Raw genomic sequence first — 18,196 nt, 5'->3', positions numbered from 1 at the left:
TCGGTTTATAGGCGCGCGGCGGCTGTCTCGTCCAGGCCCGGTCTCGGGGCGTGACAATAACCGCTATGATGACCACGACCGCATTAGCCCTGGGTCCATGCACGTCCTCTCTGTTCGACCCTGCCCAGATTTACCCTGTGGGCCTGATTGACAAATGCGCACGTAACAAGAATACAAAGATGAAGAGCACAAGAAACCAGAAGGCTCTCTCTCTCTCTCTCTCTCTCTCTCTCCTGCGAGAGGTAGCACGGCCACATCCTCCCGATCTCATCCGGCCAGGGCGTTTGTCCTGGTCCCCTCTCCTTTCACTCACCGCTACGATGGTGGCATGAGGGAGGGGGATCTTGTTCCTTCGTTTTGTCCTAGTAGTTAGGGTTAGGTTTTGTTTCCTATGGTGCACCGTTGGGATGGTGGGAGCGGCGTCTGGGCTAATAAATCTGCCTCAACTCTATTCCCACACTGGCGATGACCTTCTGGCGGCGTCTCGGAGTTGATGGCAAAGTGTGTTGGTCGGTCCTTCGGATCGACAACTTGGTCTTCTCGCCGTTCTTCAGATCTGGCGAGATATGTTTCTCGTTGTGTCGCCGTCGTTCGTTGTTATCCGCGACGACGCTAGCGAGGCGAGGTGGTTCTTCTGGAACGAAGATGTTGGTCCGAAGGTGGTGGATATGTCGTTCTTATCCTACTTCGTCGATAGGAGGCAGTGTATCTTTGTCCAAGACAACATGGGGACGTCCCCCGATCGACGTGCCATAGCGATATGTGCCTCGCTGGTTGCAGCAGGCATGTTCATCGACTCATAAAGTCTCGTTGGCGATGGTGCTTTTCTGGATCTTGCAATAATGGAGGCTCGGCGTCTTTTCTTGTGTCCGTCTCGGCGGCGCTGGAGTTGGGCGGCGGATGCTGGCTACAGTGGTTGCAGGAAATCTTAGGGAACGTTTTGTATTTCTCAATCTTTTAGCATTTTATCTGCAAATTCAAAATAATCATTTTATTTGGTTTATCTTCTAGTTTTCACATGTTGCTTTATGTAACTTGATTTTCGATTAATGAAATATGTGGTTGCTTTCCAAAAAAAATGCGCAGGTAAAAAGAAGATCTATTTAGCCAACTGTAGCTCTGTCAATTCTGGACGGCGGCTCACTTGAAAAGCACGTCGACGTGTAAATGTTTCAAGGTCTGATTTGATCGATCGAGTTAGAGGCTTTTGATCTGCGTATGAATGTATGATCCTGTCTAATTTCCATCCACGTGACGATACATATGTTCCTCTAGCAAATTTGCGGCAAATATAATGTTGTGTCTTTATCACGTTTTTTTAGGGGACTTTATCATATTTTCTTTGTGATTACTTCCATGGGCTGAGCAAATAGGTAGTTGACAGGGCCAATCTTTGTTTGCAACTGTTTTCTGGGCCTGCCATGGCATGGGGTGGGATGAGCTCCTTGCATGTCAGTCTCGCGTCCGGTCACCAGATTGCAAGTACAGTATAAACTTCACTCCGGAAAAAAAAAATGAAGTAAGCCAAACGGAACTGCTAACAGCTTGAGATTGTAAGTAGGGTGCAACTGAGATTTCGCTAACTTAGGTTCTTCCTCACGGCGGTGTTTCTGTTGCTATGGTGTCGAGCTCGGTTTAGGGACGGGCTTGTGGGGCTGGCTTGGCAGTGGTAGGTGTGGGTTGGCCGCTGGCCGCTTAGCACCGTTGTTGTGCTGGCGGGCGTCCTGGCGGCGGTGGCCTGGACCTCCATCGTCCACTTCCGTCCAGTTGTGGTGGCGGACCGACGGTCGGCGCCTCTTACTTTGCCAAGTACCGTTCCTATGGGCCTCTCTTCAGCAGTGTGCTAAAAGGAGGCTCATTCATGCGATGTTCGATGGATTTGGGGGTTGACAACATGCCAGGGTGAAATCCCTGCGTGATATTGATGACGGCGACGCCTGTTGGCGTCGCCACCTTGGAGACATCGGCATGTCCTTGCTCGTGCTCCCCCGCCTCGAGCATGGTGGAAACCCTATCTGTCTTTCGATGGGCGGTGGCGGCACAACAGTGTCGTTCCCTTCTTGGAGCCCTTGCTTTGGTTGTTCGGAGTCCTCGGTGCATCTGATGGGGTTGATGTTTGGTCAACACTTAGAGCGTGGGCTTCCGGGGCGCAATAGTTCTTGGTCAAAGCATTCTCTAGTTTGTTAGTCGGCTGTGTGTTTGTATCGTGGGAGCCATGGTTGGCGTTCTACCATCCACGTGGAGTAGAGTTGTAGTTGTACCCTTCTCGACCTTGTATCAACCGTTTTTGTGTACTTTCTTTTATATGATTAATACACGTTTCGTGGTGTATTGTTGAAAAAGAAAAAGGGAAATCATTTGCTAAGCCAAACTGGCTGCGATGCATCGGCTCACCTAAGAAAAAGGAAAATCAGTATCCAACATACCTGCTAGAAAGAAGAGTCTCCGTTTGAGACGTCGACATCGCTTCACCTATTCTCGCAAAGGAGAGACGTCAGTGTCTCAGTGTCAGTTCTAAAAGAAAGAAAAGATGTCAGCATCAAACTGGTAACAATAATCTCCACATCAGAAAAGTATCAACGGGACAACGAACCAGAAAACTGTAAACAAGAACATCTTCTTGATGACAAACAGTTGAGTACTTAGTGTACTCGCTAACCATCGATGTTGACATGACAAGATAACAGTTAGATCGCACTAATGGTCGGTCATTGGCTCGTATACTAACCCTAAGTCAACGGCTAACGTGAGAGTCTACTACTCATCGCGGTTTCTTAATTAGAGACAGCAATCAGGGCAAGGGTATTGTACGGTGCGACGCGACGTCCACGTACGGCCGCGATCGGACGGCGCAGCGCGGCCGGCCGGTGCGACGGAGACCGTCGGATGGCTGGCGAAAGGTGAGGTAGGTGGGGTCTCGGCTCTTCCCACGTCGTGAAGCGTCGTGCGCTCACGCGGATGGGCCCCCGCGCGCGTTTTGGGCGATTAGAAAAACCAGGATAATCACCGAAAGTCTTTTGGTCTGTTGCTCTCAGCTGTATTTGCAGATTGAACGCGCCATGTTTCCTGATATAACATATTAACCCTTGTCGTCTCACCTTGTGGTACATGATTGGTTTGTTCTTGTCGGGATGCATCGTGGAGTACGTTTGGATTCTGGTCAATGTATGCTTTTTCTTTTCTCAAATGTATCTAACCAGTATACAGGAAAGTTGGCCAATCAAAGAAGGGGACGAAGCGTTTTCTGGTATGGCGACTGTAAGGCGATCTAGGTCGTGACTCACGACGGCCGCCGCCGCCGCGGTGGCTGTAGTTTTTCCGGCGTCTGGATACGGCAGCGCTGGCACCTGTACCCGTGTAGGGTCCCTGTCCTCCCCCGGTCCCTCCGGCGGTGAGTTTTCGAGGTTACAGTTTCGATCTGAAACTTTGAGATATTGGTGGAGCAGATTGGATGCTTGTCTGGTTCTGCTTTGCATGCTGAAATCAGTCCTGGTTTAGAGCTGATCGCTTTTGGTTTTGCTTTTGGAGGTCTCGTGATTTGCGTGCTTGGCACAATGAATCTACTAGGTCTGAATTGCCGGGGATGTGGGCGACCCGAAATAGTTCAGGAAATTAGCAGCTTGATCAGGCTGCATCATGCAGGGGTGGTTTTCCTCTCGGAAACCAAAATGTCTGAAACTCGTTCTCAAGAATTAAAGTGGAGGTTTGGGTTTGACAGAGCTTTTGGTGTGAAAAGTGAGGGTTCCAGTGGAGGCTTGGTGATGTACTGGAATAATGACTCTGATGTAACGCTGAAATCTTTTAGCAGGAATCATATTGATGTCATGATCAAAAATAACTCCACAGGGCCAACCGAATGGAGATTTACAGGTTTTTATGGGGATCCAAAGAGAACAGCAAGGAGAAGAAACTGGGAGCTACTCAAGTACCTTAGAAGGGAATTCGATAGGCCATGGATCTGTGCCGGAGATTTTAATGAAGTTCTTAGTGCAACAGAACAATTTGGAGGGAATGATCGAGAAGAGTGGAAAATGGAGGGATTCCGAGATGCGGTTGATTATTGTCGAATGGCTGATCTTGGATATATTGGCCTCCCATACACTTGGGACAACCGTCAGCAAGAAGGAGCTAACATAAAAGTAAGATTGGACAGGGGTCTTGGAGATGACACGTTCATAGATTTGTTTGATAACACGACAGTGAGTCACATTCAAACTACCAAGTCTGATCATTGTGCACTGTTAATAAAAGTGTCTCGATCGGAATGGTTGGGAGGAAGTAATCTTAGACGGCCATTTCGTTTTGAGAATATGTGGACTTGTCACGAAAATTATCAAAAGGTTATAGAGGAAGGGTGGCCGACCGGCAGTGGGGACCTGAGCGAGCTTCAAGCGGCATTGGGCCAATTGAGTTCAAACCTGACCAAGTGGAGTAGAGAAGAATTTGGTTCAGTTAACAAACAACTTAGAATCATGCGAGAGAAACTTGATCGGTTGAGAGCCAATTCAATCGGATCTGGACCTTCTAGGGAAGAGAAGGATTTGATGTATAAAATAACAGAGCTCTTGTCACGTGAAGAAATAATGATGAAGCAACGATCTCGCGCTCTTTGGCTTAAGGAGGGGGATCGGAATACAGGTTTTTTTCATGCAAAGGTGAAAGAGAGAACGAGGACAAATAAAATCGTCTCATTGCGCAAGGAGGATGGTACTTTTACATCTGTCCAGTCTGAGATGGAAGTTGCTGCTACTAATTTCTACACTAGTCTTTTTACAGCACAAGAAAATACCTGTCCGAAGGTAATTACCAATTATGTTCCAAGGAAGGTGACGCATGAGATGAATGAACAACTATGTGCACCCTTCACGGATTGGGAGATAGAGAAGGCTCTTTTTATGATGCACCCAAACAAATCACCTGGTCCGGATGGCTTCACGGCGGGGTTTTATATTAAGCATTGGGATCTTTTGAAGGAAAGTGTATGTGTTGCTATTAGAAGATTTTTGGAGGGAGGTGATATGCCGGAGATTGTAAATCGCACGACTGCTGGTTTTAATTCCAAAAATCAAGCAGCCGCAAGATCTGTCTCAAGTATGAGACCGATTGCATTGTGTAATGTCCTCTACAAAATAGCATCAAAAGTGCTAGCACTTCGGCTGAGGCCTGTTTTGGAGGAAATCATATCTGAGGAGCAGAGTGCGTTTGTCCCTGGCCGCTTAATAACTGACAATATCATTACGGCCTTTGAAAGCATTCACTATTTGAAAAAGAAAAAGGGGAAGAGTGGTGCTTGTGCCATTAAGCTTGATATGGCAAAGGCTTATGATCGGGTAGAGTGGATCTACTTAAGAGCTATAATGGAGAAGCTAGGTTTTTCTGGAAGATGGGTTGAATTGGTGATGAAATGTGTCCAAACGGTATCTTTCTCGGTGAGGGTGAATGGGCAGTTTTCTGAGTACTTTAAACCCACCAGGGGTATTAGGCAGGGCGACCCAATCTCTCCCTACTTGTTTCTTATTTGTGGAGAAGGTCTTAGCTGCCTTCTTAAATTCTCAGGACCGCAATTCCTGTCACGTGGTATTCGAGTGGGGATCCATGCTCCATGGCTCTCACATCTATTGTTTGCGGATGATCGCCTTGTTTTTGCGCAAGCTTCGCCAGGGAGCATCTAGACTGCATTCTATACTTGAAACATACGGAATTGGCTCGGGTCGGCTTATCAACCGTGCCAAATCAGCGAGTCTTTTCAGCGCCAATTGTACCGAGGAGATGAAGAATGAAGTTCACGAGCTATCCGGGATTGAAGCAGAGGCTCTAGTAGAGAGGTATCTGGGTTGCCTACGGCTCTAGGTCGGTCTATGGATGATCAATTTGAGCATATTGTTGCAAGGATTAAAAAGCTGGTGAATGGTCTGGCGACAAGGAAATTGAGCGGAGCTGCTAGAGAGGTACTGGTCAAAGCTATATGCCAAGCTATACCTACTTAGGGTCTGTTTGGTGGCCCGGGTCACCTCAGATATTCTCAACCCAACCTAGCTGAAGTGCCTATTTGTTGTTTGTTAGACCGGCTCGGTCCAACTCGGCACTGCTGACCTCGTACCAAAAAAGCCTCTCAGCCAGGTCGAGATGAGAAGCAGAAATCGAGCTTCGCAGGTCGGCCAGGCTGAGCTCGCCCCGCAAAAAACTGTAGCAAGCCGCTGGCCCACGCCCCACACCCCCCAGACCCCCACCCGCAGTCCTCATTTTCCCCCATCCCCCTCTCGCTCCCTCTACCCGCCAGGTCCTCCTCCCAAAGCGCCACCGCGCCCCGTACGCACCGGCGACCTCCACGGGAACGACGCGCCGGCGACCTCCACGAGAACGACGCGCCGGCGACCTCCACGGGAACGACGCGCCGGCGGGAGGCGCCATGGAGACGACGCGCCGCCTGTGAGCTCGACCAGCCACTGCCCGACGCGCTCGAGATCCCCCTCAGCCCGACGCGCCCGAGCTCTGCCTCGGCCCGCCGCGCTCGAGATCCGCCTTGGCCCGGCGTGCCCGAGCTCCGCCTCGGCCCGGCGCGCCATGGTCGCCCGCGCCCGATGCTCACAGGACGAGCACTCAGCCGACGGTTGGCTGCTGCTGCCCATGGAGGAGTACCGGGAGGATGAGGCAGCGAGCTACTGCTGGGCTTCACGCGGGCGGCGACGAGCTGGAGAGCCACCGGAGCTGAGCCACCTCGCCGGAGCTGACCGAGCTGTTGCCAGGGACCCGATTGCTTTTTTCTGTCTGTTTACAGGGACCCGATTGCTTTTTAATTTGTATAGAGGGACCCATCTGTGTTCATTTGTTGTATGCAAGGGTCATTGTGTAAATATTATACCTCCACAGCTATTCTCAGTACATACAGCCCACCAAACAACAGACCCACTTAGCATGTCTCTGTTCACCCGAGCTACCAAACACACCATAAAATCTGAGTCCAACTAAGCTAGGGTCAGCTTGTATGAGTGCAGATTGCTATTCTCTGTTGGCCCGGGCTACCAAACACACCCTTAATCAATGAGTTGCTTTCGTCTCTCTAAGAAGATGTGCAAGAAGATTACTAGTATTATTGCTAGATTCTGGTGGGGAGGAGATGAAAAGAAGCAAAAGATTCACTGGAAAAAGTGGTCCGATATAGCTATCCCAAAATCAGATGGAGGGATGGGCTTTCGAGATTTTCAGTTATTCAATCAGGCTATGTTAGCAAAGCAAGGATGGCGACTAATGACAAAGCCTGACTCGTTGTGTGCTAGAGTGCTACGAGGTAAATATTATCATGGCTCTGATTTCATGTGTGCAAAAAAGAAAAGAAACTCTTCACATGTGTGGCGTGCCATCCTACATGGAAGAGATGCTTTGAGGAAGGGTCTGATAAAACGTGTTGGTGATGGCAGTACAATACGTCTCTTTGATGATCCTTGGATACCAGCTAACAGTAATGGTCGGCCGTTATGTAAGCCTATTGAGGCTAAAGCAACAACAGTTGGTGAACTAATCGACAATGAACAAATGTGCTGGTCCGAGGAGAAGTTGGAGGCAAATCTAATCGAGACAGATAGACGAGCGGTTCGTCAGATACCTCTAGGGAGATTTGCAGAGGACGAATGGGGATGGACACAAGTGGAGAACGGAATTTTTTCAGTTCGGTCTGCTTATAGGCTATTGTCCTCAGCTCAGTACGCCACACAACCGGCAAGTTCTGAAGCAAAATTATGTTGGAAAAGGTTTTGGAAACTTCCGGTGCCACCCAAAATTCGATCATTCTGGTGGAGAGTGACTAAAGGTTATATCCCAGCGAGACAGGTTCTTAAATCCAGGCATATGGAGAAGTTGGCTTTTTGTGAGGCATGTGGCAAACAAGAGGAGACAATTATGCATGCTCTCTTCGGCTGCACTTGGGCAAAGATCTTCTGGGATGAATTAAAAAATACGGCGTATGTTAAACTGCCAAATTTTCACCCAGATTCATGGGCTATGGACATGGTTGATAGCAAGACAATGACAGAGTCACATACGGCCATGATTCTATGTGGCTGCTGGTCAGTGTGGCAAGAAAGAAATGCCAGGAGGCATGGTGATGGAGGGCGCAGTGTCATGGACTCGGTTCGGTGGGTACTGCAAACCACCCTCGACCTTGCACATGTTGGACGGGAAAAGTTGAAGAAGGTTCTGAAACCAAAGGCTCACTGGACACCGCCAGATGATGGAGTTATCAAAATAAATACGGATGCCAGCTTCTACGACCAGTCGATGTCAGGAGGCACTGGATTGGTGGTGCGGGATCATCAAGGTTATCTGATTAGGGCTCAAGCCCTTTGGTTCGATCATGCAGACAGTATCGATGGAGGCGCTGGCCATACGGGAAGCTGCAAGACTCGCTTAGGAGAGGGGATATACAAATGTTGTTATCAAAAGTGACTCATCAGTGGCGGTTAAAATGTGCAACGACGATGATCAGAATAGGTCTAAACTGAGATCCATCCTTCAGGAGATAAGAGAGATTAGTAGGGCTTTTACTAGTTTTAGCATTCTAGCTATTGGGCGGGAAGCAAATACCGCTGCTCATTTATGTGCTAAGCAAGCTAGTTCAGATAGAAGGAGATGCCTCTGGATTAATTATAACCCGAGGTTTCTTGCTCACACTCTAGAGAGTGATTGTAATCCTATCGATTAATCAATAAAGCCCTTTAATTCGCAAAAAAAAAAGTATACAGGAAAGTTTGGGTTCAGGCAAAACACACTACCTTGCTTGATGCTTCGCATAAATTATTTTGGTTACTCACAAATCCACGGTAAAAGCTTTAGGTTTGTCTGTAGAACAAAACCATGTGATAAATGATGGAAACTACCCTTAGAATATGAACAAAACTCGGATGAAACATCACCAGTCAAACTTTTACTCTTGATTCTTCCTATTTTATTTACGTTGTCAGTTTTACAACAAAAAAAAACTTGGTGCTGTAAACAATGTTCTTCTACTGCATATCATCATCATCCTTTTAGCGAAAACCAATGCCAGTAGCGGGACATCTTAGGCGACTTGATCAATCCTAAAACTCGACACACCCAATATATTGGGTGAGGGTCTCTTCAGCTTAAATGGGATTTTGGAGGATCCCAACCCATAGAAAATTTTCGTAGGGAGGCCAGCCATTTGGATCATAGTATTGGTGTGACCAAATTCCAGTGGAATTCGTTTTGATGCCCTCCATTCTCAAGATAGAGCTTATGTCGCATTTTATTTTATTTGCATGAGAAGCCAAATGCACCTGCACTATTTACCTCTTTTCCTGCATAACTCTCGAGTTTTAAAATTACGTAAAAATTTAAACACTTATCTTCTCAATATTGGTTTTTATACTCCTATACATTTTAAAAAAGATCATGCATCCAGATAGTAGTACTTGGGGTGTGTTCGGTTTGGGGATGGGGTGGAATGGAATGGAACCATTCCATTCCACTGTCACGGAACCGTTTCATCCCTATGTTTGGTTTGGACAAAAAAATTTATCACGGAACGGTTCCATCCCTGTGTTCGGTTTTGGAATGGGATGAGAATGGAATGGAATGGGTGAGATAGTCACCCGATTAATTATTTGCTAAACTTAATTAAGTAGTGCTAAACTTGATTAATTATTGCTAAACTTGGTTAATTATTGCTAAACTTAATTAATCAGCGTGAGACAGTCACCCGTTCCACCTCGTCCGGCCGAATCGGAGGAACCACTTCATTCCGGATCTAGAGGGAATATTCCATTTGGAGGAACCACTTCATTTCATTCCAATTTGCAACTGAACACAGGAACGGGCTCTATGTGCGTAACGGTTCCATTCTTTTCCACCACATCCCCAATACAAACACACCCTGATGTTCCGAAACAAAACCAGCGAAAGTACTCCTACAATATACTCTCACTTAGCTCAAGAAAGATACATGTACGCGAATAGAACAAAACACGAGGTGCTCCGTGCCCCGATCTCGATCCGGCCGTGACAGTCAGTGCAGGTTTATTCTACTCCCAGCCCCTCCCCCTCGCCGTCCCCGTGGGGTCGTGGCCCATCCCTCCCCCAGCACAACCAGACGTCCAGACGGAGGGAGCCCTGACATTGACAACCAATGCGATGCGAGCGGCGCACGCACGTCCATCCAGACTCTCTCCAGAGAGATAGGGAGAGAGAGAGATGAGGAAGGAAAAGTCCGGACTGAATGAATAAAAGCTGTTGCTATCGTGTGCCGTGCGCCCTCCCGTCTCATCGTCCTCTCTGTCGATTTGCTCCCCCCCCAAACACGCGGAGCACCCCCAAACACAAAACCAATCACACGCTCGCACCTTCTTCCTCCCACGACTCCTCCTCCTACTGGCCTCCCTCGCAGGCTATGTACGGATCTCCGCCGCGCCCCGCTCGGTAGGTAGCTGCTGCCGACTTAGTCCGCCCGCCGAATTCGGAGCCGCGCCGGCGGTGGGCGAGGGGTGATGGGGCGAGGCAGCAAGGCTTCACTGCTGCTGGTGATGCTTCTCGGTCTACTGGCCGCGGCCTTTGCTACTTCCGCGGCGGCGGAGGACGGCGACGCCGATCCGCTCTACAGGTGGGTGCTGCTCCTACCAGTTCCTCTCCCACACGAGATTCCTCCCGCCGCTATTTCCTCGCTGGCAGTTGGGGGCGGTTCGTGTTGGTTGCACGCAGCTCCACCCTCGATTTTTAGTAGTACTGTACTACGAGATATTGCTTGTTTAATTAACATTGGTAGTACCATGGTAATTTACTGATTTTCTGCGGGGAACTGTAGCTCGAACTAGTTGTAATCATGTAGTAATTGGGGCTGCGATTTGCATGGCCCGTACCTGTCCTGTTGAACTACCTCAACTGTCAGCTCGAGAGGAAGAGGAGGAGGAGGATAAAACCGTCAGGGGCATTTGGGATGGATTTCGGGCGCGGTGTCTACTATTGCTCATATGGCGTTGTCGGCTCAAGCCCTGGTCAGGCGGTTTGCACGATTCGCAGCTGCCAAACATCTCATGCTAAGATTCCGGCTATTGGACTTGATTGGGAAGTTACATATGAATCTGTACTGGCTGCTCTGAATCTGTCCCATGTCCCCTATTCGGAGGAACATTGGATTGCGGCTGCGCGATTTTTAGGTTCCGAATTCAATAACTGGGGAGATGGGGATTGAGAGAAACTCGTGCCGCCACAAAATTGGGGAGACTCGTAGGGGACATTTGTGCCATCGTTTTTAGCATTGTGGATATTTTGCTGGTTTGATCTGTCCTGCAATTTGAGCTTATGGCATGGCCAAAAACCCAATCAACATGCGGAGTTGCTCACGTTTTCCTTTCTCTTACCAGATCTTGCGTGGAAGAATGCCAAAAGACCGGCGCCCTCAAAGAGGACTCCATCAAGCACTGCATTGTTCCCACCGATGATCAGCCCGCTGACAAATCCTGGTACGCGCACGAGCCGCTGTACCTGCAGTGGAAGGAGTGGAACTGCAACAGCGAATGCCGGTACCACTGCATGATGGAGAGGGAAGAGGAGAGGGAAGAGCTTGGCCCAGGGCCGGTCAAGTATCACGGCAAATGGCCTCTGAAACGTGCATCCGTGTTTCAGGTGGCTAGTTGGAGCACATTTCAGTTTAGCTGCAGCTTCTTAATGTCTCGTTTCTCTTACTTACACAACTGCTGTTGTTTCATTCGCAGGAACCTTTTTCGGCAGCTCTATCTGCTCTGACTCTTCTTGTGCAGTTCAATGGATGGCTATCTTTTTTCCTCTTGCTTTCATACAAGCTGCCTCTCAGACCTGAAACTCAAGCGACGTACTATGAATATACTGGACTCTGGCACATTTACGGGCTCCTGGCCATGAATTCGTGGTTCTGGAGTGCCATATATCACAGCTGGTAGGTCCAGTCCAGTAAATGGAAAAAAACGTACATTCAGATGGGTTTTGGTCAGTACCTAGCTAATCATGTTCATCTACCTGTTGCAGTGATACCGCTTGGACAGAAAAGCTATATTTCTCATCAACTGCTGCCTTCCTGGGCTACTCCCTCATCTTGGCCATACTGCGAGCTTCAAGTTTGAGGGATGAAGCTTCACGGGTGATGGTTGCAGCTCCAATTCTGGCTTTTGTAACGACCCACATCTTGTACCTGAACTTCTACGACCTTAACAAAGGTAACCTTCACACTGAAGCTAGTTTGTCACAGTTCCAAAATTCCTTGTTTCACGTATACGTGATCATGGACCGAGAAAAGCTAACTGCTACTGCTAAAATTCTGAGATTGGTATTTCCTGGTGGTGATGCTGGAAATTGAACGCTTAGCTGTCCTAACCTTATAAACTATGCAGGCGTGAACACGAAGGTCTGTACTGTTATTAGCATTGCTCAGCTCCTCGTGTGGGCATTGTGGGCTAGTTTGCCACAGTTTCAAAATTCCTTGTTTCGCTTATGCCATGACCATGAGGCGAGAAAAGCCTGGAAATTAAATGCTTAGCCTTATAAACTATGTAGGCCTGGAAATTAAATTCTTTGTTTCTGCTGCTAAAATTCTGAGATTGGTATTTCCTGGCGGTAATCCTGAAAATTAAATGCTTAGCCTTATAAACTATGCAGGCCTGAACACGAAGGTTTGTACTGTTATTAGCATTGCTCAGCTCCTCGTGTGGGCATTGTGGGCTGCTATGACAAGGCATCCTTCACGGCTGAAGATCATGTTTGTTGCTCTTGGGGGTATCCTCTCAGTATTCCTGGAAGCCCAAGACGTTCCTCCACGGTGGGGGTATGTAGATGGTCATGCAGTCTGCCTTGCCATGGCTATTCCCATGTCGTACCTTTGGTGGAGCTTCGCCAAGGAAGATGCTGAGATGCGCACGTCGGCAATCCTGAAGAAGAAACGATGACAAGGTGCCAGCGCAGATATCAACTAGGGGTGGTTTAATCTGTGAAAACTTTTCTGCACTCGGCTCTATGTAAAGATGGGTTTTTTTTTCATGTAAATTTAGGTGATTTCGTCTGTGAATTACTGTTTTTTCCATGCTACTTTTTGCCTCGGTCCAAGAGGTTTACATGGTTTGAAACTTACTGATAGCCACTTGTATTCTCTTATTTATAAGCCAATGGAATATTTGATAGATTTGTGTTGTTCAGATAGCTGATATAGCTGTTTTCTGGATATATATCGTGGCATGATCTTTGCTGAGGAGTGTGATTGCCTAGAGGTGTAAACAAACTCTTTTGCTAACGTGTGTGACTGCTTAGAGATGTTATGAAACAAGGTTCAGCTTGCATTGGTTGAATTAATGAATTGATATTCTTCATATTTTTGCCTGACGAGCCTTGCATAGTGACACGTACAAAGCTGTGACTTCAGCTTGCAACGTAAAACTATTATGCCGAGAAGAGAAACTACGCAAGAAAATTAGACCATCCAAAAGTCAACCTCCTTTTTGTGATGAAACAGGGACTTACATTAACTAGCACTCTAGCAGAAGGGATTACATCCTCATTGTCAAAACAAGAAGTGTCAACAAGGCAAGCGCTGATTCAGCAAGCCATCCAATAATTGGCTCGGGCATACTTTGCAAGTTCATGGCTCATCGAATTTTGTGTGCAGCAAATATTTGAAAAAACTAAATACCTGTTTCCATGAGACAGCAGTTTCACATCCAGTATCAGGAGAGCATACAATGAGCAATGGCTGTTCTTGCAACCCGATCAAGCAATTGGTTAAAATATAGACTGCAAACCACCAAATGCTCAATGATAAACAAACACACGGGAATATTTACTTTGAACAGATAGAAACCAAGATGGTAATCTATTAAGCATTCCTGAGTACACCTCCAACACACCAGATCCGAAATATCCAGCTGAATGACAAAAACGCCAAAGGCACAACGTTCACGAAAGGAATGAAATGAGCAGCCCAGCTCAAAGATATGCCAACCAATGCAACATCAAATAAATAGCCAGCTCATTGTACCACCTCGATGTCCTTGAAGTACTCGTGCTCCAGAGCCTGCCTAGCTGTGATCCTTTTGCTTGGCTCGAACCGAAGCATTTTCTGCCAGTGAAAAGAAGGACTTCAATACAGTTATAGTACGTGGCGTCATGTTCATGATCATAGACGGGTGTGTCTTTGACTTACGGAGAGAAGGTCCAAGCCAACAGATCCAAGATTGGGGACAACAGTGGCCAGCTCCTGGAGATTAGTGAAGATTCCAGTCAAGGAATATCAGTGACATGATACATATGGCACTATAAATGCCTAATGAAAAGTTTAAGCTGTGTTCACACCTCTGCCTGCCACTTGGGGAAAGCAGACTTATAGTCAGGCAAGGAGCTCACTCCTGGCCAAGTTTGTTCTGTTGGAGTGCCAAGTACCCTTCATTGAATAACCAGAATGTAACACGTAAATCAGATAGAGTAGACAAGAAGAGCTCTTAACAGATGAGAAATCAGGGAGAGAATCGAACCTGAATATCTTAAATAATTCATCAATCTCAGAATCGCCAGGAAACAGTGGCTTCTGGTTCACCATTTCTGCAAAGATACAGCCCACTGACCACACATCAACTGGTGTGGAATACTGCCTCGCTCCAAGAAGAATTTCTGGAGCTCTGTACCATAATGTTACTACCTGAAAAATACTTCCCATAGACATGCCTTGTGAGTTGATGTGCCATGGTGTTGTTTGATAGAAGAACAATGAGCTTGTTTAGATGCAAAAGCATATGTAGTACTCCCTCCATACCAGATTAATGGGCAAATACGCACTTCGAGAAACAAGTTTGACTACTAATTTAGTCAAGAAAATTTAAGATATATATCACAAAGATTATATTATTAGAAACATTTTTTGAATACAAATCCAATGGTATAATTTTTTTGGGATATATCTCATATTTTGTTAACCAAATTTGTAGCCAAACTTATTTCTCGAAGTGCGTAATTGCTCCATAAACCGGTATGGAGGGAGTACATACTAAGATGCAAAATTGTATTACTAAGATCCTGCCAAAAGGTGACGTGGTACTGGAACAGTTTTCAAGGCACTTGTAAACGAGTAATAAAAGAAAAATACCTCATGAGTAAATGTACGAACAGGGATTCCAAATGCCCTGGCTAAACCAAAGTCTGCAAGCTTCAATGCGTTAGTACGCCGATCTATCAATAAATTCTGAGGTTTCAAATCTCGATGAAGAACTCTATGAGAATGACAATAAGCAACGCCGCGGAGTATCTGATAGAGATATGACTGGAGAAAGAAGAAAACAGTCACATACTCACATACAAAGATGCAACCAGAAGAAGCTAATGCATTTTGAGTCAAACAATTATGCTAGGAATGAAGGCATAAAGACAGTACAATAGAATGTAATGCTTGCACTCATGCTATCTTTATTGCTCTTTGTATACCAGTACAAGCCACTTAATAAAAAACAATGTTGCATGAACTTCATATTTATATACAGTTCGGTTGATCTAAAATATATTGCTACAACGCATACTGTAAGCAAACTCTAACATGACCAGCAGAACCATATGCCAATGAACAGGTAATACTAATCAGTAATCAGAAAATAACAGCATGTCAAGGAATGCACCAACTACTTTGACCCACAAGACCACAGCCCATGGCTGTCAGAAGTGGTAGTTGAAGGAAATAGTGCCAGCTCTGTGTGCAGTAAATATTTACACAAAGACAACAAATATGACAGAAACGGTGCCCACATGGGGATCATACAGCACTGCGGTGATGGTGGTGGTACCACACTGCCAATCATTTAGAGCAACGAAGCTACAACTAACAGTGAAGCCATGTTTTTTTACAACTAGCAGGAGTTACTGTAGAGCGCGAAAGCGCTGTACAGTACATCTAATGTGAGGAGGAGATGGCCTCTGTTGGCCAGCTATCGTGTTCGGGACTAGAGCCCAAGGCAGTCTTAAAAGGCAACATAATGGTTCATTGTCCCTATAGTGTATCGATGTTACTGAGTCATCTCAGGGTTAAAAGAATCCCGATGTTCGCTTTGAGATGTCAGAAATTCCCACATTTAGGAGATAAAATAGAGAAAGATTACACCGTTTATTTCGGCGGGCCAAGTTTGTAACAGTGAAGATACTCAGATAACATTGAAACAGTTACATCTGTAACAGAAATACAACTATATTTCCAATAACAAGCATTGCATCTGTATAGCAAATACAACTCTGTATTCAGACTATGCATTTTAGCATCTGCCGCGACAGGGATTCAGCTAGTTTTGGACTAAGAAAAGTCCAATCTTAGCACAACAACGTACTTACATGGCATCTCCAAAGTAAACAGACATATATGTCCAAACATCACACGTCCATATATATATCATAAATATCAGTGGCATTCAGGTGCAACACGTTGTCAAGTTCAACAGTGAGCAGGTGCACAGGGGAATACAGACATGGGTACTTTTCCCCAACTGTGCATACTGGTTTACGCTAAGTGTGGCCCTAGTGAACAACAAAACAGGCACTGTTCTACCATATAAACCACAGTGACAGAAGAAGACAGATGATACGCCATATGTGGAGCGCACGAGACGTAATGTGGGTTCCGCTTTGGTCTTGTCTTTGATCAATAATTGTGCAGCATATGGCAGCTAAATAAATCTTTTACACGAAATGAGAAGGCAGTGGACTGAAACTGTGGTCTACTACAAGTCCACAACCAACAGCCTATTCCTTAGTAACATTGCTTATCCTGCTCAACACTAAGCATTGCTCTGTCACAAGCAGACAAGCTCTTCCCAACACTACTGTATGACATGTACGGAATCATCGATCAGGACAGGGTCAAGCGAGTGCTTCAAGGTCTAACTGTATACGGAAAGCAGTAGGAGCAAGTTCACAGCGGCACACATTACTATGTCGGTTTTGCTATGTCTCAGTCAACTGAGATTTTCTTAAGTCTAAGTCACTTACAAAAATATGCTTTGAGTTGCACTTTTCTGTTAAAAAAATGCAATTGCACTTTTCTGACAGAAATGTGCAACTGAATTAAGTTGCACTTTTCTTTAAACTGTAGTTGCACTTTTCTAAGTTGACTGAGACTTAAGAAAATCTCAGTCAACTGAGACATAGGCACACCCTTACTATGTGCTCACCTTGATCAAAGCAGGGCTCTTGGCGAACTCTGGAGAAGAGTCCATGAACTTCTTGAGGTCCAGATCCAGGTACTCAAAGACGAGCCATATGCGCTTCTCGCTGTGGATAACATCGTGTAGCCTGCAGGAGAAAATGAGTAGAGCTTCTCAGCATAGCAGCACCTCCTCACCACAAATGCAACGACATTAGTGATGCTAGGAGTACATTAACATGGCGCCATCAATCAAAACCGGGCGTGGTTTCTGTTGCATAAAAGCAGAGGCCGACTTAATGCCCGTTTCAGCAAATCAATCAATCCGAGCTAGTTCGGCCAATCGATAGATGCTAAATCCTAAATCCGGTGTAGGTAAGCAAGAAAGTCAATGCTGTCCGATAAACAGGGGGGGAAGGGGGGAGGGGAGGGGAGTGGCTGGCGTGCTCACTTGACGATGTTGCCGTGCTGCATCTCCTTGAGCAGCGAGATCTCGCGGATGGCGGTGGAGGGGACGCCCTCGTCCTCCTGCTCGAGGCGGATCTTCTTGAGCGCGATCGTCTCGTTGGTGACCCTGTCCCGCGCCCTGTACACCACCCCGTACGTGCCCTCCCCGATCTTCTCCTCCTTCTCGTACTGCACGCGCGCAAACACACAGGTGAGAAGAGTGAGACGAGGAAATCGAATCGGAGTACCAGGAACCCTCGTATCCGGATGGAAGCAGATCGCTCGGTGCCGCGCCGGTTACCTGGTCCATCGGCGTCCAATGCGCGACGGCGGCGGCGGCGACGGTGGTGGCGGCGGAATGGACACGAGCGGGTGAGGGGAGGGGGAGGAGGAGGCGGGAGACGGGGAGAGGGGATCAGGAGCGGGGACGAGCGAGAGCGGCGGGCAAAGCTGCTGCCGCCATTGGGGTTTGGGTGTGCTGGGCTGGTCTCTCTCTCTCGCCCGCTGCCTCCTTGTAAATATTGGTGTTGCAGGCAGGTCCTCCACCTTTATCAGCCGTTTGACTGAGTCTTTTCTGCCCCAGTCCACCTTGCCTTTTTGTGGGTT

The 18,196-nt window shown here is 47.0% G+C and overlaps 2 protein-coding genes across 2 annotated transcripts; one reads left to right on the top strand and one right to left on the bottom strand.

The window, feature by feature from the left end:
• Positions 1 to 10,499: 10,499 nt before the first annotated feature.
• LOC124695376 (post-GPI attachment to proteins factor 3-like) lies at positions 10,500 to 12,931 on the top strand. Its single transcript, XM_047228229.1, has 5 exons — positions 10,500 to 10,612; positions 11,373 to 11,634; positions 11,724 to 11,923; positions 12,013 to 12,200; positions 12,640 to 12,931. The coding sequence occupies exons 1-5, from the start codon at positions 10,500 to 10,502 to the stop codon at positions 12,924 to 12,926; spliced, it is 1,050 nt and encodes a 349-aa protein (XP_047084185.1). The 3' UTR covers positions 12,927 to 12,931.
• Positions 12,932 to 13,860: 929 nt separating this feature from the next.
• LOC124698028 (cyclin-dependent kinase A-1) lies at positions 13,861 to 17,925 on the bottom strand. The gene is made up of 8 exons (XM_047230552.1): positions 17,892 to 17,925; positions 17,595 to 17,779; positions 17,172 to 17,292; positions 15,110 to 15,283; positions 14,502 to 14,665; positions 14,323 to 14,410; positions 14,174 to 14,227; positions 13,861 to 14,089 (listed from the first exon to the last, which is right to left on the bottom strand). Exons 1-8 carry the CDS (start codon positions 17,898 to 17,900, stop codon positions 14,000 to 14,002), a joined length of 885 nt encoding a protein of 294 aa, XP_047086508.1. The 5' UTR covers positions 17,901 to 17,925; the 3' UTR covers positions 13,861 to 13,999.
• Between the last annotated feature and the right edge of the window lie 271 nt (positions 17,926 to 18,196).

Source organism: Lolium rigidum, chromosome 3, assembly GCF_022539505.1.
Source record: "Lolium rigidum isolate FL_2022 chromosome 3, APGP_CSIRO_Lrig_0.1, whole genome shotgun sequence".
Lineage (NCBI taxonomy): Eukaryota > Viridiplantae > Streptophyta > Magnoliopsida > Poales > Poaceae > Lolium > Lolium rigidum.
The sequence above is the reverse complement of the archived record's forward strand: the minus strand, read 5'-3'. Positions and strand labels throughout refer to the sequence as shown.